This window comes from Melozone crissalis, unplaced genomic scaffold (assembly GCF_028551555.1).
Source record: "Melozone crissalis strain CALT ecotype California unplaced genomic scaffold, PUWL_Pcris_2 ptg000012l_1, whole genome shotgun sequence".
Taxonomy (NCBI): domain Eukaryota; kingdom Metazoa; phylum Chordata; class Aves; order Passeriformes; family Passerellidae; genus Melozone; species Melozone crissalis.
The window spans coordinates 7,595,104-7,616,131 of record NW_026535790.1 but is presented as its reverse complement, the minus strand read 5'-3'; the positions used below and the strand labels follow the sequence as shown (position 1 = coordinate 7,616,131).

Sequence of the window (21,028 nt, the reverse complement as noted above, 5' to 3'; positions counted from 1 at the left end):
ATTTAATGAGGTGCATACCCGTGCAGTGACTCACCTTGTCAGTCCCCAGCATTGCCACCTCTACCTGCCCATCAAATTACTGCACTGGAGCAACAGAATCTAAACAAAGCCAAATTCTTACTTCAAAGAAACCCTGATTTCTACATAAGTAATGCAGAAAAAGCAAGTTACTTCTATCAAAATATTTTATTTTGAAAAGCACAGGAACATTGGTATTTGTGAGCAGCAATATGCTATTTGCAACAAATTGCTCTTCCTGCAAGTTTTATTTCCTTAAAGCAATTGTGGGGGTGGGTTCCAGGTTAGATTTTGTCAGAGCAAACCTGTTCCCACAACCCTTCTTCATTTTTTTTGTAGATTCGAGGCTTCCTGTCAGGGAACAGGGACCGAGATGGAAATGGATGTTCTTTCAGAAATGTTAATGTAGATCTAATGTGGGAAACAAAGTGGGGGGGCTCAGCCAGGGGTGACGTGGAAAGGTTCTGAAAAAGAAGATGGGAGCAAGAGCTGCTTGACATTCAGGATACAATGTTCTCATTATCCTGCCCTCTAGAAGGATATTCCCCACCCTCCCAGGGACAGCAGTGCACTGGGAAAAGTTTTGACATACTGTAACACCCCTCTCTCTACTCAGCTAGAAGGCAAAAAAACCCAAACCAGTTCGTTTCAGGTACCTGTAAAATCTGTGCATCATCTTGTTCCAGCCAGAAATCCACATGTGGGAAAGGCCCCCAGAAATAAGGCCCAATCTGGAGCTGCTCTGTCTTGGCATCGTAGATGTTGGTCAGCTGCAAGAACAGAGGAGGCTGCAGAGGCAGCCAGGGCTGCCCCAGACAGGGAGGGCTCCCCTCAGCCTGACCCAGCTCAGCCCTGAGCCCCCCCAGCTGCACTGACACCCCAGCTACTCTGACAGAATGAAATGGTGACCACAAACCCAGAGCCACCAAAGGATATTCCCCTCAAACTTTGGATATCTCATTGTCCCTGACTGCTCTCCCCATCTTCACCATCTCTTACTCACTGGTGCTCCTGTTAAAGTGTGGGCTGAACGCAGATCCTCATCTGGCCCTTTTACTGGGAAAGTTGCAGGGAAAATCTCTGCTGTTTTAACATTCACAGCTGGTAGGAAACAGAGATTAAATACTGTAAGAATTAATTGTTTTGAGGCACTTCTTTACAATGACCATGTACCTAACAAAACTGTGTTGCAGAATTTCACATATCACATTTTTATTTCTCAGACCCCAAGCCTGTGACAGGACATTTCTACTTCATTTCCTTTGGCAGCATTTCAATATTCCAGAGATAAGTGAACTAATTAGAAAAACCACTGAGTAATCAAAGAGAAGAAGATTAAATTCTAAGCATAAATTTATGTGCAGTTAAAGGAAAAAAATCTGTTTGGATTTGTGCACAGCCTCTTCATGTGTGCATCTCCCAGCTGTGGCACCACAAGAAAAGCATTTTTGCCTATGCCTCTGACAGCAGTGTGCAACTTTTAGAGTGGACTTTTCCCATCCATTAAAAGCAGTCCATTTACTATTGGAATCTGAAAAGCAATCCAGTGACCAAAAGAAAATTCAATTCTAAATTAACTGACTCACCTATTCCATAAATTATTGGAAAGTGAATATCTTGTTCTTCTCTGTCATTTAGTTCTGTAATGAAGAAAAAGAAGTCAAACTTGTAGGGCTTTGGATTTTAGTCTGAGCAGCATTTATTTAATTGTATGTTATTGGAGAGCAAGAGATCTGATGTTGCATAAGACAGAAAAAGCCAAGGAAAACTAAATGAAATATGGAAAAGAAGGCAGAGGACAGTAACAACACATGTAGGACTTGCAGCTGTCTCCTAAGAGAACAGCAGCTACAGCCAACTGCTTCTGCCAGGACAATTTACAGGGAAAAAAACCTGTTTCTTGGGATATATGTGCCAAAATAACCTGGCCATGACTATGAGTTGGTTGCAGTGCAGCAGCAAAACTGAAAATTACACATCTGTGTGCAGGATTTGTGCTGTTCTTTCTGACAGGACAGAGAAAAAGCCATGTCTGAGAAGTTCCCTGCCCTTTTATTTCAGGACAGGTACTTCCAAAGCCAAGGGAACATTTCCTTACCTGTTACACAGAAAGTTACTAAATGAACATCCTCTGGCTGGAGGTCGAACGCTCCTGTGATGACAAGGACAGCAAAAATGTCAGTGAGGGGGGGCAGGGCACTGCTGTCTGGGGTGAGGGGCACACACTGAACCCCTGCCCCAGGCTGGGCAACACTCTGCAAACAGGGCTCTGCACATTTGCTTCAGACTAACAGGAATTTACAGAGACAGGCCATTTGTAACAGCAAAAATCTGCTAAGAAAGTGCTCTGCCACTTCTTCCTTCTATGGACACTGGTTTAGCTCTGGCATCACATCAGCTCTGCTCTAGTCTGCTCTACATTTAGCAGGTTATATTTAAATGTTTTTTCCTAAAACGTTACACAGATAGTGAACAAACCCAGTCTTTTATCAACTGTAAATTAGTTCTGCATTTCGCCATTCCAAATACCAGAAAAAAAACCCTCTTTTAAGTTCTGATAGCAATACAGCATCACTGATTCAAATTGTACCTTGATGCATGAAAACCAGAAGGTTCAAGTAAGTTAACCAGAATACTTTGTTCTGCACAGAACTCTCACATTACACAAAACACCCATCAGGTGCCACAGCCACAAGGCTCATCCCAGGGTTTTATTCCTTTTTTGTTTACCCCCTCAAACACCTCCCTCCAATCCTGACACCTGCCCCATCCCTGCCCCCTCCCCATTCCAGTGGGGCAGAGGCCTCTCCAGAAGTGACAGAGTGACAAAAGCACAACCCAGAGCACCCCCAGGTAATCAGGTACTTTACACTTCCAATTGTGAGTGAAGCACTGCCATCACTCCTCTGGACTATGGATTTTATATAAGACCTGACATTTTTCATTAGACAATGCCAAACAATAATTAAATTTCACCTCATCACATTAAGGTATGAACTGAACGGTAACTGATGAATCATCCACATGTACAGACCGGGACAGTGACAACACTTGCCCATGATCCCAAGAAGATGAGGAGGGATCAAAGCCCAGCTGAACTGCACCCAAGTCTCCAGAGCCAGGGAGCAGTGACAGGACCAGAGCCTGTGCCAGGCACTGGGCATGGGCAAGCCCCAGCAGTCCAGCCCCTCTCCACACCAGTTCTCAGGCAGAGAAAAAGACCCTTCATGTGAATCCACACTTCTTTTCAGTAAATGACTGGGGACTCAGACTGCAACCAAACTCCACCCAAATCCAGCCAGAACTTTTATTTTTTTTGGACATGAGAGTGCAAAAAACGTGAACTTACTAAGAAGCTGATTAGTAAGTTTTTGTGATAACTGCCTATCATCATTGAAACCTCCAACTAGGTGCACTTCCAGCCTAACAGAGATGGAATAACAGGAAACAGCAATTAAAAAGACATCTAAAAATGAATAGCTTTACAAAATAATCCCCAGCCCAAATTGCAAAGCAATCATTAGAGAAGCCTCACTGATTACAATCACATGCACCAAGCTGGTTTGCATTACACAGCAAGTTATGATAATTCCATTCTGAAAACTTCAGGGATCACCCAGGAAGTGGCACAGGAACAAGCTTGAAGAGGCATTAAATACATGCAATTCTCTCCCAGGGGTATCTCTGGCACCTCTGGCTTGGACTGAACTTTGTAACCATCTTTCAGTTAATTAAACTTGAAGATTTTTGATCCCATGACCTCCTCACAACTATTCTGGACCATGCAGCAGGGTTCTTCTCTAAGCAGTGTCTATGTAAAGTCCTTACAAATCATTAATCTATGTTCAAGAGCTAGCTTTGTTCTTATCAAACTACAGGGGAAAAACCCTCCATATCCAGAAAGAAACTTGGCTGCTAAGTTCTGTTTCAGAGCTTTTTACGCACTGTCCTATCCTACACACCATTTTTTTTTTAATATGGACTTACAAAATTCCCTGATAGATTGTCAGATGCTGAAAAGAATTTAGAAACACTCTGAAGGGAAAAATATAATATGAACCAAAAACCAGTTATATGGAAAATTTTGCAAATCTGGAACAAAGTTAAATGGGAAACAATAAACACAAACCTCATGGTGGCATTTTACAGAGACACTCTTCAGAACAGAACCATGCTTTAAACAACTGCTAAAAATACCCCCAAAATCATCGCCAAGGAAGTGATTTTCACTTTGCATGCAGCTGCTGATCAAGAGGTGTTTCCTGCACAATTCCCTTGCCCGAACCCAGCACAATCCCCTCCCAAATTCCCTCCACACCAGCTGCAGCAACCCTTGAGAGCAGAAGAACAGCAAGGGAGCAGAGCTGACCTGCCACAGCCCGCGGAGCTGGAGAAGGATTTCACTGAGCTCATGATGAGCGACACCTCGGCCTCGGTGTCCGAGCCGTCACAGTGGGTCAGGCACGTGGCTCCGCTGCCTGGGGAGGGCACACGACAGACAGGGACTCGGTGACAGCACACAATGGGGACTCCGTGACAGTGCCACCAACCGGGGCAGTCCCAGGGATGTGACTGGGGTGAGGCACCACCCTCTGCAGGGGCCCTTATAAAACCAGCACAGCTCCTGCGAGGGCACGTCTTAGCAAGCAACATCTCTAATGTCAGAAATCCAGGCGCAAAAATTCCACTAATTCTACCCCTGAAACACCCAAACCCTGCTCTGCCAGACTGCTGGACACAGCCCAGGGCTGCAATGCCCCTGGCCACAGGAGCAGAGCAAGTTGAAATCTGCTCAGGGAGTGAGGAGAGCACAGAACCTCTCACACTGAACACACCAGCTCTGAGTGAGTCTTCAGTTAACACATGATGTGACTTTTGGAAATTCAGGTTTGTAGTAATGTAACTGCAGTCTATTTTATTAATGCCACATAAACCAGCACTAATTCCTTATTTCAGGGGTACAGGCTTTGCTCTGAAGGTCCTCTAGAGATACCTGTGTGTCGGAGCACAACTATGTGGCAGGTAGTGGCATCATCTGATCCAAGAATGGAAACAGAACCTATTTTAAAGGAGGAAAAGACTATAAGAACTCAGCTCTCACAATCACTGCTTCAGTACAAGAAGAAATGTTTATGTTCCTACACACCATCTTTAGGGGTAGTCACTGCAAACTCTCTCTGCTGCACATAGAGAAGGCCTTTGGGTTCCACGATCTGAGCTGGCTGACTTCTCAGAAGTTTTGCCTTTTCCTAAAAATAAATGATAACAAATACTACAAATGATAACAGATACTACAGTGGCTGAATTCTCAGGTGTATCCATTACTTCACAGAAACATCACCTCTGAAAAGCAAAGGGACCCAGCTCAGAGAGAAACACATGTGTTTTGTATTATTACAGAGTATTCTGAATTTTGAAAGTTTTATGCTTTCCTAACAGTGACCAAGTTAATAGTTAAATCTCATAATTCCAGAGAGTTACAAAACACCTTTCCCCTGTTATATGGACCATAAAATGGAAGCACAATAAAAAGCTTTTGAACGGTGAAAAGATTACATTAGATAATACCAGAACTGATCTTGGAAGTTAAATCAGAACAGGAAACTTGAAATATAGAAGTTTCAGTCTTCTGCTGCTATATTTCAGAACATTTATTTTGCACTTATCAAAACACTGTTGTTTATTAGCTTGATTGGTGTGTGGAAAACGTGGATTCCTGGGCTATGACTACTGCAGTGCTTCCTCACAGACCTGCTGGGGACAAAGTGAATTTCCATTCTGGACTCAAAAAACACTTCACAGCTTTATCAAATTTGCCCTGGTTTTCTGCATAATCTCAGGGTCTGTAAAGAAACACCTTCTGATGGGAAGCAGCTCCCCAAGCAGCTCTGCTCACAGTCCTGGCTCGCACTCCCCGTTAGGATTATAACATTTACACCCTGGCAGCAAGGTCAGCACCTTCCTCAGAGAGCCCACCTTCCTCAGAGAGCCCACCTTCCTTTTTATCGCCAGTTTTTGTCATTTCACGCATAAAGAGCCGGCTCGGCCCCGCGGGGCACCCGCACCGGCACGGCTGAGCCCCTCCGCTGACACCGATTTATTTATTTTCCATCACCCCGCGGCTCTCCGCTGCCAGAGCGCGGGGAACGCGCGGGGTCGGAGTCGGGGTCGAGGTCGGGGTCGCCCCTGCCCCGCTCCGCCACCCGCCCCGCCGGCCGCCACCGCGGCTCCCCCCGGGGGCCCCTTCCCGCTTCCCTCACCTCGAGGTGCGGGTGGGCGCGGATCATGTCTCCCGTGGGCCGGGCCAGGTCCACCCGCGCTCCGTTAACCAGCAGCGGCATCTCGGCGAGCGGCGGGCCCGGGCCCGGAGGCGGCTCCGCGCTCCCTCCGCAGGCCGCGCCGGGCCGGGCCGGGCGGCGCCGCGCGGGGCGCCGGGAAAGCGCGGCCGCCGCTCCGCCCGCGGCACCGCCCGCGGCTGGGCCCGGGCACCGCGGAACCGCCCTGGAGCCTGGCTGGGCCCGCCCCGGGCATCCCGGAACCGCCCTAGGGCTGAGGCCGCCCCGGGCACCGCGGGACCGCCCCGGGGCTGGGCCCGGCCCGGCCCGGCGGGATAGCCCCGCGGCTGACGGAAACGCGCCCGGCCTCGGCGGCTCCGCCTGACTTTAACACGGTTACCCTGAAGAGATTTCCCGGCCGCTGCGGGGCATCCTTAAGTTGTGGTATGAAATTATAACAGTTATAAAGCCACAAATTTACAAATCGCTGAATTATTGAGGTTGGAAAACACCTCTGAGATCATGGAATCCAACCTCTATCGGAACACCACTGTGTCACTCTACCATGGCACTGAGGACCACGTCCAGCCTGGCATTAACTGCCTCCAGGGACGGTGACTCCACCATCCAATGGACAGCCCATTCCAATGTCTCATCCCACCCTCTCTGTGAAGAAATCATTCCCAACGTCCAACACAAACCTCCCCCAGCACAGTTTAAAGTTACATCCCCTTGTTCTACCACTGGGCGCCTGGGAGACAAGGCCGATCCCCACACCACCATCCTCTGGCCCAGCAACCACCAGTTGGATTTTCAGACAATCCCAAAGAAAACCGTTTTTCCTCAAAGATCATGGTTTGTTTCCTCCAGTTGTCTGTGGAAGATACTACAAGGAGTAACGATGGTAGCAGCAGAGTTAATTCACCCTGCAGGGAATGTGGACTGACTGCCCACAGCCCAGCGACAGTAACTGCCCAGGACCCCAGCTCAGCCTTTCCATCCAATTTCACAGAAATAAACTGTCCCTGAAGTGTTCCAGGCCCAGCTGCACTGGGCTCTGAGCAAACTGGTCTGGTAGAGGGTGACCCTGCCACTGACAGGATGGTTGGAACTAGGTGATCTTTAAGGTCCCTTGCAACCCAGGCCACTCTATGACTTAATGTTTCTATAGTAGAATAAGTGCGTTCTTCAAAACATTTCTCACGTGAGACAAAACTGCACCTCAGGATGAACACTCCTCTCACAGCTGTTGGTATTTATAAAGTCTCTTTAGCAAAGCACCAGCACCTGCCAGCACACCTGCCTGCCATTACATGGAGAAAAACAGAGCTGTCACAGCAAAGGTGAAACACACTCCAGAAACACTTAAAACTGTGTAACTTGAGTACAGACTGTTCAATGTCTGCACATTACACTTACTGTTTTGTTTTGTTTTTCATCATATATGGAAGCTCCTGAATCACATATCTAGTATTACAACTGGGCAAGTTTTCCACACCCTCATTTTGGAAGTAGTGTCTTAAAGTGTTGCGATGTGAAAGGCATCTTTCAAACATTCAAAGGATGTTTTCCCTGCTGTTGACCTGAGGGTTCTTCCGCGCCAGGAGAAAATGCAATTATTTCAGATGGAAATCTATTGTTTATTACCAAGGACTGACAATAAAGAGGACTACAATTAAAACCAAAACTTCTCAGTTTATACAATTTTGCGGTGTCATCCCCAAACTCATTTCTGCAATCTGTCAGAATGAACACCCCAACTTTGAGAAGTCAGGCTCCAGAGAGGGCACCTCAGTTACATACAGACATGTGGTTTTCTCAAGGATGTTAAGAACTGCACTCTTTGCATTAAACTTTATTGGCTCCAAATAAAAACGTTGTCCTGAACGCCTCCAAGTTCTAATGAAGGGCAACTGGAGTTTAGTCTTAAATACATAAAATTTTCAACTAAATGTTACACGAATAACATTTATTTTTTCCCCATTGTTTATATTCTTACTCAAATCTAAAAGCCAGCAACAATGAAAAGAAGACAAGAAACCTCTGTAGAGAAACTCTACACTGACTGACAGACACATGGACAACACAAGGACAAGGACACCACTGACACCATCACGTCCTTTCCATAAGGGAAGATTTTTTTTTTCTGTTTTCAGCATTCACATATAAACTTCAAATCTGGCAAATAAATACCTGTCTTGGAGTGCTTCCCAAGCACCCCAAAGAAAACTATCTACAAATAATACATTCAGCTACTCCCTCATTTTCAACACTTCCAACAACCACCACTTTCACATGTCTGAACTTTCCTGGCTGGGAAAGGTGTGTGTCAGCTACAGATTTCAGGAAGGATAGTGTTTCTGTCTGAGCACACTTCCCACTAGCAAGTGGCTTCACCAAGCATGGTTCTACTGAAGTAAAAGCTGAAGAGATGTGTGTGGAAGAACCACTGCCAGACTGGATTCATGCCCTGCCTACTGAGGGATCTCCTGGTTTAGGGCATATTTAAGAGGAAATTTCCAAATTTCCCTCTAGAAAGCAGCTTCAAGCAATGTGGCTACTGACTGCTTTATCCCAGTACAGAGTAAGTGAAACCCAATTAAATCAGGACAGGTTTTTTCTTTCCACTTTCTCAAGCCTCACATTGGGTGCCAAAAAATGGCACCCTAGGACAAGAGATTACACCATTACTGTGAAACCAGCTCCAAAAGAGTCATCAGAGTTGGAACACTGACAGTGGAATTCTGGCCCCCACACAAATCCGCAGGAAGAAACACCAGAATTTCACCCCTGATACATAAAACCTTGTAGAGAAACATTAGTAAAAGAAGTTTTGAAAAGTTGGAAAAAACTATTTAAAAAAATCCTTCTAAGTCATAAAAACCATTTCAATGTGAAATTTGTAAAATATCACCCTATTTATTCTCTAAGCTTTTCTAGCAACATATAGCTTTAACATATCTGTAGAAATCTGATGACTAAGAAACAGTAATTTTTCTTGAATGTAGTTATTTAAAACATTTGCCAGTTTGGAAAGTTGAGCTCAAGTCTCTTTCCAGAGCAAAACATTGCACACAATTTTCAACCTATTTCACACTTTCCCTTCGGATTGCCCATGTCACAGTGGGTATGGCACGTAACAGTCTGCAGGGGAGCCAATGCTGCTCACAGGGCTCCGTGTGTTGGACTCGTAAGAATGTGGTGCAATTTCCACCACACCATCATTCTGAGGAGTTTCTCCTTTTAAAAAGTCATCGTCTTCATCTTCAGAAGTACCCTGCAAAAATGTAAAAGGATCAGTGAGAACAGGAAGATACTGTCAAATCTTAATAGAGACCTGGATTTACACTGTGATTGCCACAACCAGTTGGAATGGTAAGAGAATTAGATGTAATCTGATTATGAAATATGGGAACTGAATGACATCTACAGGGTGGATTTCCCACTGACATAACTATGTCCATTTTCTGAGCACATTTATAAAGCTTTCAGATGGCTCCTGTGCTGCAGAAAAGGGAAAAATGCTCCCAAGGCAAGAATGGATCAATTCCTAAAGCTTCCAAATTTCAGCCCAGCTTCCCCTAAATGTATAGTGTACTCTTTATCTACTTAAAAAATATATTCTGCAATAAAAGCAGCTGATAGCTGAACTGTGTTTGGATCAGGGAAGAATACCTTTTTAATGGGTTTCTTCAGATCCTCAAGATCTTCAGCACTCAGCTCTTCCCAAAACTGGTACATAGGATCAATGGTCTTCTTTGATCTGAGAGAGGAAACAAAGCACAGAATGAGTTATTGTATTCACAGTAGGGGTATATTTTCATTTAAACCTTTGACAATCTGGTTAAAATGCAGAATATGAAAGGTACAAAGGATCAGGGAGGAAAGTGAATGGCAGAAACACTGACAGTTTACTACAGGTTGTATTTATTATTTTCTAGAAGGCACAAAGGAGTTGCTCACTTTCCAGTTCTACCTTTTGAGTATGTAGGGGTCAAAGGGGAAGAAGCTGTCGAGGGGGTTGGTGCAGGTCTGCACAAGGTCACCCCCGGTGCCGCTCCGCACCACGGGGATGAACTGCCTGTTGTTCCTCTCAATAATGGTGTAGCAGAACACCAGCTGGTATTTCCTTTAAAAAAGGGAATAAAGGAAAGATAAGCATTCCAGCACACCCAAAGCAAGATTTTCAGATGGATGGTATGAAAACACAAAGTTATTTTTTAACAAATATCACTTCTGTCTTCCATTTTCCAGCTGATACTAGGAGCTTGCAAGATAGTCATAAGGTAAGGGGTCTGTTCTCCTCCTCTAAGCCCCTATACTTTATTCCAAGTACAACTACAATGGCTTAACACAGAGCAATCCATGTCATAGGACTGCAGGATTCCATTGAAATTGACCTAGGAATAAACTTTTCCCACCTGGAATACGGGCAGTGTTATGTCTCAGGTAATATTGAAGACTGTGCCTAACAAAACCCTGTGCTGGTTTTAGATACACACAAAACCTGTACCAAGCTTTACTGAAGTAAATGAGCAGGTACCTGGTAATGGCAGCAAACAAGTTGACAACAGAAGGGATACAAATCTTCAGGGGGTTTAGCTGACACATGACAATGCGCTCAAAGTTTAAACTCTGCAGATATGACAGACCTTCAAAACAAGAACAATTAGCAAATATAAATTAGATGTCATATAAACTGAACTTAATTGCTAAGAATCTCCAGTGTGACATGCCTGCACTCTGCACATCACCACAGAAGCACATCCTGGGACACCCTCACAGTAGAGGTCTGACCCCAACATGTGTACAAACCATGTCATCTTATTTAGAGCACAACAAGATAAACTTGCCATCAGATACTTGACTGAATTGACCACTATTAAACACAGTAACAGTAAAACTTCTAATGAATCCTTTCAAACCTAATATGCTCACCTTTCCTTAAATTTCCATCCAGAAGTTGTTTGTGACGGAAAATAAGTGTATAGAACACTGCCTGACACGTGGAATAGAATGGCCCATGGAGAGCTACATCACAGTAGGCATTAGCTCCTTTATCCTGATTGTCAATGTATTTATGCAGCCAGTTCACCAGAAGATCCAGACATGCTTTTACTGTACTGTAGTGCAGGGAGAAAAAAGAAGTGTAAAAATAACACCTGAAATGGTGTAGAAAAGATGTTCAACAAATACTCAAGAATCTCAGTGGTTATAAGAACATCAGTAAGAAAATCTCTTTTACAAAAACAAAGCTCGTGACAGAATCATTCTCCTTTATCTCAGCATAAAATGAATCAATCAGCACTGAAAACCCCAAACAGTGAAAGGACAGGATGCCAGAAGAGATGAATCCATGAACACACAGTAAACAACCAGAATCCTTGGTTACAGGTAATACAGAGCAATGCCTCCCATGTCCACCAGGTAATTCCAATATCCAACTAACTCCCATGTTAAAGTCACCACATCCACCCTGAACAGCACAAAAATATAGAATGTGTACATAAAAAGGAAGATATTTTAACCATTCTCTATCAAAATAGTAGAACAAATGACCTCCCTGTTCCAGAGCCTGCAACAAATTGCCAAACACTGGGTACTGAAAACATCAGATACTGGGAATCCATGACTGCCTGAAGTCAGCACAACCTACCCCTGCTCAGCACTTCTTGGTTAGTGAAGCCCTAAACAGCAAGCCATGAACCTCAGCAATCATCAGTCTGCATCCTGCATGTGTGTTCCTGGAAGCTTCAAGACAATACTGAACCAGTATTATTGAAAGGACAAACAAGACCCTTGATTCAGGCTTACTGACAAAGCAGTGGGAATAGAACACCAATTCTCTACTTAAGCTCCACAATAACATGAATTGTTTGGTTCTGCTCATGTATGAAAACAACTTACATAATGGGAATAAATTTAGCTCTTGCCAAGAAGCTGCCAATATAACTCCCAGCAGTCTGCCTGATTACTGAAGGATTGTTTGGATCCTGCAGTTTCTTCCAAAGGTGGTCTAAAAATGCTTCAGCCAACCCCTGGAAAAAAAGATACACAGCATTGTGAGATGACACTATTTAAGCAAGAGATTCCTAATACTCAATTCCCATAATTTCCACAACCAAACCATTACAAAAATCTACCTATAACTGCAGTAAATAACCACACCCACACATGATGGAAGAGCACTCATTTCTGTGTCTTTTTCTATACTCAGTTGTAAAAGAAAGAACAGTTTGTTGAGAGAGATGGGATAATGGAGGGGTGGGGGAACAAGGAACAACTAACAGCAGACACAATTTTCAAATCAAAGAGCTAACAGACAACATCTCTGCAATAGTTTGGGATGCTGAAGAAATTTGCATCCATGTCCTGGGTGCAAGAGTCCAACCGATTCTTGTCAAAGAGATCAGTTTTAACCATGTTTGTTCCTTCACACTTGCTAAGATTCCATCTGTAAGTGGTTTATGAACAACATGGGAAGAGCAACCACAAAGAAAAAGAAAGGAAACAGAGAAGGAAAAGAAAGTGAAGATACTAATGTACTTGCTATCTTCAGAGTAGAATTGCAGCAGAGAAAACTGTTTTGTAAAAGAAAACCAAAACAAAGATGCAGAAATGACAGAAGACACTGCATTTTAAAACCAGTTTTTACTCACCAATTTAAAGCTACAGATGTAAAACATGAAATACTGTACATGACATGAAGCATGGGTTGGTAAAATGAGCTTGTCAAAAACAGAAACCAGATCCCGATACAAATCCTTTGTGTTGTTGATGTCCAGCTTGCCTACATAACAAAGAAACAGAAGAAAATGAGCCATTTCAGGGGTTTTATCCTGCCCTCATGCTGCAGAAGTGCTATTTATATCTTTCTACACCAGTAAGAATATGTAAAGAAAAACTGTCAGCCTGACTTCTCAGTTTATCTGACATCTAAAAATCCAAGTGTACAATTCTACTGCTTTCTAAGGTGGTGTAAATGAAGAATCTCTCTGTGTGAGTGTGCACATATATAAAGCTGCTAGACATGCAAACTTTCCAATAATGTGTTAGCTTAGAAGAGCAAGAAAAAAACCCCACAAATAAATCACCTAACTTATGTGAAGAAGATACAGCATAATGGTTTCTAAATACATAAATCTGAAGAATTCAAACCCTTAGTACATAACAGTGAAAGATATTTCTTTATTCTTCTTTCTCTTGCAACAAAGGCAATTGATTGATGTGTCTGGTTGATCTGATCTACTTCCAAATCTTGTGATGTTGAAAGGATCCATAATTCTAACACTCAAGTAGAGCAAATGATAAAAACATTTATACCCTACTACAGTTTGGATACAGTATCATGTTAAGGGAATCAGAATGTCTCCAAGTGAAGACTACACCTCTGAAGTCCTCACTGTACCTCTCCCAGCACTGAGCAGAGGCTGGAATGTGAACTACAGCCTGCTAATGGCACAGTTCTGCTTTATCTCACAGTAGAGAGAAAGAACTCCTCTTATGTGTTTACTTGTTAGCAAAACAACAAATTTGTTTAGAGAGCAAGTGTTCTCACCATCCACATGGCAAACATCTCTGATGTATGAGAACAGGATGGTCATCAGGATGTCCAGGCGCTCTGCAAGAGGATGGGCCATTCTCTCATTGTTGGGAGAGACAGCTTTGTTTCCTTTTCTGTCTTCATCTTCCTCCTGGTAGATAAAATGGCACATGCAGCTTTTAAATACAGAAATCACAGAGACAGCAATTACAGGAAAAGCAGTATCTCATTATACAGTATAAGCAAATTTTTGGACACTAAGCCAAGTATTATGAATTCTTTAACTAGCTTTATTGCACAGCTGCTTGTGTTTTTACATAATGAAATTGATTTGCTGGATGTAGCACTGGGTGTTTACATGAATAAAGCCAATACCTGAGAACACATTAATCATTTGTCAGCTGTTCATGTTTCAAGAGCAATGTGCAGTGCAGTAACAACAAACTAATAATGAATTTCTACACTTAGTTCATTGCCACTTCAGAAGTGATAATTTTACTAAAAAAATGTAATAGAACAAGATAACCAACCATGTCAAAAAGTCCCTCCTCTGTAGATTTTTCCTCGCTAGCACAGTTATTAGCACTTTCTTCAGCATCTTCAATATCTTGCTGTGGAGTGCTAACCTACAGTTGCAAACAAGAAATTAATTTCTATAAAACCATGACAATAATATGAAATCGGGTTTTTTATTATTTATATAAAAGACATGACCACATGAGTAAGTTCTTGAGTGGATTTTGTCTTGAACTAAATAAACATTTTATAAAGGAATGATGTGCTATACACAAATGTACACTCCAAACTTTCTGAAACTTTACCTCCCCAGCATCTGCTTGGCCCAGACTGTTACACAGTGAGGCAAAAAGCCAGGATCATTTACAGTAAGCCTGCCTTATTTTAGGACTTTTTACTTCAAAGAGACGACAAAACCAATCAAGCACACAAAGGGAAGCACATTCACATTAGCACTGATCACCACATGACAGTTATTTGGATTCCAGCAGAGACTCCAGGCAGGGTGTAACAGCACACACCACACAGTTACCCTCAGCTGTGGGAACACCTTTATCCTGGGAATGAAGTGTAAATTTGGCTGGGTTTATACCCATGATCACAAGGGCATTTTTTGTAGAGTCTCATAATGAAGTGTATTTCATTTCCTACTCTGTGTATTTTAATGCCAATCTTCCATAAAATATAACACAGAATAAACTTACATCCAACTTCAGCAGCTTTTCAATAATAAGCTCCAGAATCTGAAGCCTCAGAGTTGGGAGGTACACAGTAACTCGCAGCAGGTTATGGACATAACATTCCTATAACACAAAATTAATTGGTATCAATAATAGTGTTAACAGAAAGTCACATTTCTCCAAAGGACTTCTAGAAAACAAAGTTTTTTAATTTGTTACCTAAAGACCCAGAAATAGGTTTAAACAGATTGTGTTCAATCAAGAGTAAGTTAATGTATTAACTAATAAACAAGACAACCTGAGACTCCTCATCAAGGAGGTCCATGGTGTGCATTGATTAAGAAAGCAATCCAGTGAAAAAAAAATATGTGGTGATGTCATTAAAGATGAGCACAATGCTTGTGCACAAGGAACTCAGAATGCTTGGACAGCCTTACACTAAACAGACATGATCCCATACATGGTTATTATATATGTAATTATCATATATATAACAAATTCTTGAAAAATCTGCATGGACTGCCATCAAATCAGTTGTAATACTACACAGAACATTTATACATTTAGATAAACAGATGAACAAATCAACAAAAATAATCACAGCTCTTACCAGGGTTCTTTCTGATTTATTAATGAAAGGAAAGAATTCCACAAGTATTGGCATGAGAAACTGTGGTGTCCTGTAAATAATTAAAAACCAAAAATCAGACCTAAAAGTTATAGGTTGGCAAATATTTATCTCCAGCACTCTAAAGATGTACTGGAACAAGCTTATTTCAAAGGAACTTTATTTAAGGTAAGCAATTGTATAAAATGTGGTTTGGCAAGGATCATTGGACAGATAATAAGTGGCAAACTTTCACAATGCACTTGTTAGAAGCCACTTCAAATATCACTATAGAATATAGAATACAAAAGCCACTATCAACACTTCGCCTACTTCCCATTTCTGTTAACAGGATTTTCAGCTGCTGATGCCTGACAGAAACTTCATAATGTTTGTATAAAGCATTCTACCAGCTAGTGAATACTGAGAAAAATCATGCAATGAAATGAAGTGTTATACTTCCAATTAAGAGGAAAAAACCCAAGTTCCCAAGCTTGAAATCTGCAAGGGAAGGGCACACAAGCCCAAGGGATTCTGTACTTACGAAGGAACATATCTGGCAACAGTTTGCAATGCTCTGTGGCATGTATCGAAGTTTACAGAAATGTCTGGAGAAAGAAAAAAGAATTCTTATGCACTTGGTTACAGAAAACTAAATCAGGAACCAGTAAAAACAGTTCATATCACCTACACAATGGAAAGATTCCCAAGGAAACTGCATTTGCCAAAATGTTCTTTTGCAGGGGTGTATCTTGAGGTAAATAAAATAGAAACCAAACAGCTCCTAACTTTTCTGTGGCCTTGAAACAATCTAGGACTACAAATGTTTCCCTATGCATTCTATTCCTACAGATACTGCACAAACAGGAATGGTTTCAAAGTAGTAAGGAGTGGATCAGCACATCATTGATTTGAGTACAAGAAAGTCTTTGACCTGGGAATTTAAGGATGTTTCTTCAGGGTTTACTTGAACTCAGCTCAATTAATTTTGTAAAAAAGGAGCAACATGCACTAGATACTTTTTTAGTAAAGGCACTACAGCAGCATATATATCTATATCCTTTGTACTCACTTTCATCATCATCATCAGAATCTGAAATATCCACATCATCTTCTCTGATGGTTATTCGAGCTAGCAAAAAAATGAGATTATTATATGAAAATCGTATAAATCTTATAGGTAACAAATTCAATAGCAAACACACTGAATAACAGTCTCCACCAGGACTAAAACATCAAAATTAGCCACAAGACTTTCTTAAAGAGTGTTTTATTTACAAAACCAGGAGGTTCTTGAGAACATCTGACACGATCCTCACACTTCAGCTTTTGGTTTTTAGTAGTAAAAATATTATACAGTTCATTCATTTCCATGACATCTTCAGAACAGGATCTGTATTAGAATCTAGAATATGTCTTCTAAAATCTAGGTACAGAAAACTGTCTGTATGACAACCAACATGCAAAAAACTCAATAATCCAATAATTAATTGTGTTATGGGCTGTATTTATACAGAACTTCTCTACCAGGGATGTTGATGAGCAAACAAAGCTGAGTAAGAGAGCAGTAACTTACGGGGCACAAACTGTGCCACGATCATCCGGAGGCAGGGCCTGAGATGGACAGTTTGTGCTGACACAAGGTTGCCAAGAAAACCCAGATATTCTTCCACTACCTCTCGGCTCCTTCTCAACCATGGCAGCTTCTAAAAGTCACCAAAGATCAAGATGTCAAAGAAGGATGTTTTGAGTACTAAACTCTTAATCTTCCCATGTAGCAAACAAACAGATACTTACCAGCAAAATGTTGACCAGTTGTCCAAGGTCTTTGGTCAGATATGCAACAGAAGCTCGAAATTCATGCAGCCAGTTAATGATCTGGGCATCCTTAGAATAAGCAGAAAAAAATAGGTAACTATTTCAATAAACAGTACTACCTAGTAGCAGAAAATAGCAAAATCCTTAGAAGTCAAAGATTAAGACTGTAAATAGAAATTGCTTTCACACTTAACATGAAAGAAATTTCAGTTTGTGCCCACACCAATGGAAGTTCTTGAATGCAGAATACATTCATGCCAACTCCTTAACCAACAGCTGAAGCCATGAAGGCTTCAGTCAGACTGAGCAAGGCATGAAACCTCCCTCACACAGAACTTAAAACAAATGGTATTCCATCATCATTCTCTTTTCTCTTTTGCTGTAGTTTAAGCAGAAGGGAAACTCAAGTCTTGAAACAGCAAACGTGGCAGGTACTCACAGCTATACAGAAGAGCTGTGAAACAATACTTCTGGGTATAACTACTAAATGCGTATGTATGTTAAACCAGATTTAGTGAGAACAGAAGGTAAAATTCAATGCAACTTTAATGCTATGAAAGTCAAAAACCACAGTCTGATCTACAGAAGTGTCTCTATAATCAAGCATCAGTGACCTAAAAAGATGGTATCTGGAACAAAGACAGACTCAAAGGGTAGAGCAGAGTCACTAAGTATGAGACACCATTTATAAAGATCCTGCATATACAGATATGTATAAATAGACTTTTTTTTTCCCATTTAGGGTTTTAATTCTGATGGTTTCTGCAAAGAAAAAAAGCTGTTAAATACAATTTAAAGCAAAGGATTTGTGTAAGCACCAGAATGACTTGTCTGGTGATTACACTCAGACAAACTTTAAATCATCAGATCCCTGACTATCAAAATCTTACCTTTATGTCTGGATCTGACAGCTGATGTTTTAACAACTCAAAATCTGTGGTGTCACCCTAGGAGGGGAAGCAAAAATAAAAAATAAACAAATTACCTTCTTTTTTTTTTTTTTTTCAGTAAAAACTACCAATTTCATCAATGTATCTGAACAACCAAGTACTGAACAGGTGCATCAAGAATGCAAGACAGCCAGCTCAGGAAAGCTGAAGCAGCAGTAACAGGGTATTGTCCAGAAGACAGCCGAGGCTGCTGGCTCATTTTCAGCTGCTCTCCTGCAGACACAGCTGGATCCCGGGCACACTTAGCATAAGCCAGGCTTTACACGCACCCAGCCACTCAGGTTGACTCACGGGGGAAATCTTTTCGCTCGCACAGCAATACCGCCTGGCACAATTTTTTCCCTAAGCCTTCAGGCACGGTCTTGCGTAAGGCGAAACGAGGCTTCCCACGGAAAGACCCCAGGAACAGCAGCCCGGACGCGGCGCAGCGCCCCGAGAAGCCGCAGTCACCTTTTCGTACTTAAGCAGGATCTCGGTCAGGGTCCCCCCGAACCGCACCGTCTTCCTGGGCGGGGAGCTGATGAACTCGTCCGCTCCCAGCATGGTCACGGCGCCTGCGGGAGGGGAAGCCGCGTGAGCACCGCTCGGAGGCCCGGGGCAGCTCTCGGGCCCCTCCTCGGCAGCGAGAGGGCGGGAGCCGCTGCTCCCCTCCCGACGGTGCCCCCCGCTGCCCCCCCTTGCCTTGCGGCGGCGGCCGCGCCCCCGCTACCGGGGCCAACGGCGCCTCGCCCCGCGCCCGGCGCGTCCCGGCTGCCCGCGCCGCCACATGTCGCTCCGGCGGAAACTGCGCGGCCGGGCGGAAACCGCGCCGGGCGGCACCGCCCCTCGCAGCGCCGGGCTGCACCGCCGGGCGGCTCCACTGAGCGGGCACGGAGCGGCACCGCCGGGAGGGCACGGAGCAGCTCCACTGAGCGGGCACGGAGCGGCTCCACTGAGCGGGCACGGAGCGGCACCGCCGAGCGGGCACGGAGCAGCTCCACTGAGCGGGCACGGAGCGGCTCCACTGAGCGGGCACGGAGCGCCTCCGCCGGGCGGCTCCACTGAGCGGGCACGGAGCGGCTCCGCTGGGCGAGCACGGAGCGGCTCCACTGAGCGGGCACGGAGCGGCTCCGCCGGGCGGCTCCACTGAGCGGGCTCGGTGCGCCGGGAGGGAGCAGCCGCGGCGCTGCCCCCGCCCGTCGTCCTGCGGGCGGACCGAGGCAGCCGGGCAGGGGCACGGAGAGGTCGTTTCTCTTCCCGTACGCGGGGATGAGGCCGGGCAAAAAGAGCGGGAAGCTTCACTCTCGTCACCGTTCTGGCTTTAACACTGACTCCCAGCGTGCCGGGGTGCGTGAGCAGAAATCCAGATTTATTCCCATCCCGGGATGGTTCACAAGCGAGCGCTCCCCGACCCCTTGGGCAGCATGCCGTGAGCTGTGGGAGTCGCTGGCAGCCCCTCACAGCACAGGTGACACCAAGGGCACGGCCAGCCTGCGTTATCAACTAAAAACTGCAATCAGAAGGGGTAAACTAAACGGTCCGAACAACTTAATTGAGATTAAAGAGGGCCAAGAATCTGCCCTCAAAAAAGCGAAGTTTGACCTTGGGAAGTAATAATGGATTTGCCAGAACAGAGGCACAGGAACTTCAAGTGAGATTTCTGGATGTCTTCATCCTCCCTGTGTAGACTAGGTCTATGTTAAAGCACCAGTCATTGAACAAAATATGTTATGGACTTTTCTGTCTCAAGCTAGTAATTGGTTTTGCTCCCAAAGATTGTATACACACACAAATTCTACTGCTAGAGCAACCCAGGTAAGTATGAACAGAGAATTGTATTTCCTGTATAGTTCTTCAGTAACATCCATTCTGCTCAAAGCTTACTTTGGCTGAATATGTAAAATTTACTTCACCTACTCACACAAACTAGCTACAGCAACTCGTGCCAGGATTTGACCTTAGCCCTCTCTACTTGGTATACACTTATGCTTCTTTTCTACACAAATTCCTACTGTAATAATTACATCAGTCCCAGCAACTCTCACAAGTCACACCAAACAGATTTTTGTAGGCATTAATAATAATTTAATCTTTCCCTGATGAAGATGTTCCCATTTAAGCAGGCACTATACACCACAAGAAAACTTCCATTAGATGCAGTCCACGTTTAAAGTCTAACAAGCATTTAATCCATCGACATAGTTGGAAGCTGGGGGTTGGCATTTTTCCTTTAGTGGAATGTAGGATGACATTTTGAGCTAGTTTTAAGACTTAACTAGATGGAAAAGACTCCTGTAGCCACAATTCTGGAACTAGTTTGGTTCTTTGTGATTTTGGCTAAGATTTTAAACACCATGCATGGCACTTTCCTCAATGGCTAGAGGAATTCTTTTAGCTGTACAACTCTGCTCACATAACAGCAAGCAGTCCTAAACATGTCCAAGAGCTTCCTTCCAGTCAACAATGTAGAAGTTCCTTGAATGGACTTTGTGCTGCATTGAGCAGAGCTGATAAGGATATCATGAAACTAAAATAGTGTTAAAATATTTGTTAATGTGTAACTGCAGATGATGCCAGTTTGTGTTTAGTATTAGCCTTCCTGGTTTAGAAGGCAAATTGATTGCATGAAACAGTAACTGGAT

The 21,028-nt window shown here is 43.5% G+C and overlaps 2 protein-coding genes across 2 annotated transcripts; both read right to left on the bottom strand.

The window, feature by feature from the left end:
• Positions 1-167: 167 nt before the first annotated feature.
• On the bottom strand, positions 168-6,417 carry NTAN1 (N-terminal asparagine amidase). The gene is made up of 10 exons (XM_054270614.1): positions 6,279-6,417; positions 5,165-5,267; positions 5,012-5,077; positions 4,388-4,496; positions 3,368-3,441; positions 2,117-2,170; positions 1,605-1,658; positions 1,022-1,119; positions 675-788; positions 168-482 (listed from the first exon to the last, which is right to left on the bottom strand). The coding sequence occupies exons 1-10, from the start codon at positions 6,357-6,359 to the stop codon at positions 303-305; spliced, it is 933 nt and encodes a 310-aa protein (XP_054126589.1). The 5' UTR covers positions 6,360-6,417; the 3' UTR covers positions 168-302.
• Positions 6,418-8,132: 1,715 nt separating this feature from the next.
• On the bottom strand, positions 8,133-19,142 carry RRN3 (RRN3 homolog, RNA polymerase I transcription factor). The gene is made up of 18 exons (XM_054270691.1): positions 19,089-19,142; positions 18,858-18,961; positions 18,348-18,404; positions 17,437-17,526; positions 17,216-17,345; positions 16,712-16,771; positions 16,184-16,247; positions 15,643-15,712; positions 15,057-15,155; positions 14,367-14,462; positions 13,852-13,987; positions 12,953-13,083; positions 12,201-12,331; positions 11,232-11,416; positions 10,837-10,945; positions 10,270-10,422; positions 9,969-10,056; positions 8,133-9,570 (listed from the first exon to the last, which is right to left on the bottom strand). Exons 2-18 carry the CDS (start codon positions 18,948-18,950, stop codon positions 9,412-9,414), a joined length of 1,851 nt encoding a protein of 616 aa, XP_054126666.1. The 5' UTR covers positions 18,951-18,961; positions 19,089-19,142; the 3' UTR covers positions 8,133-9,411.
• Positions 19,143-21,028: the final 1,886 nt, after the last annotated feature.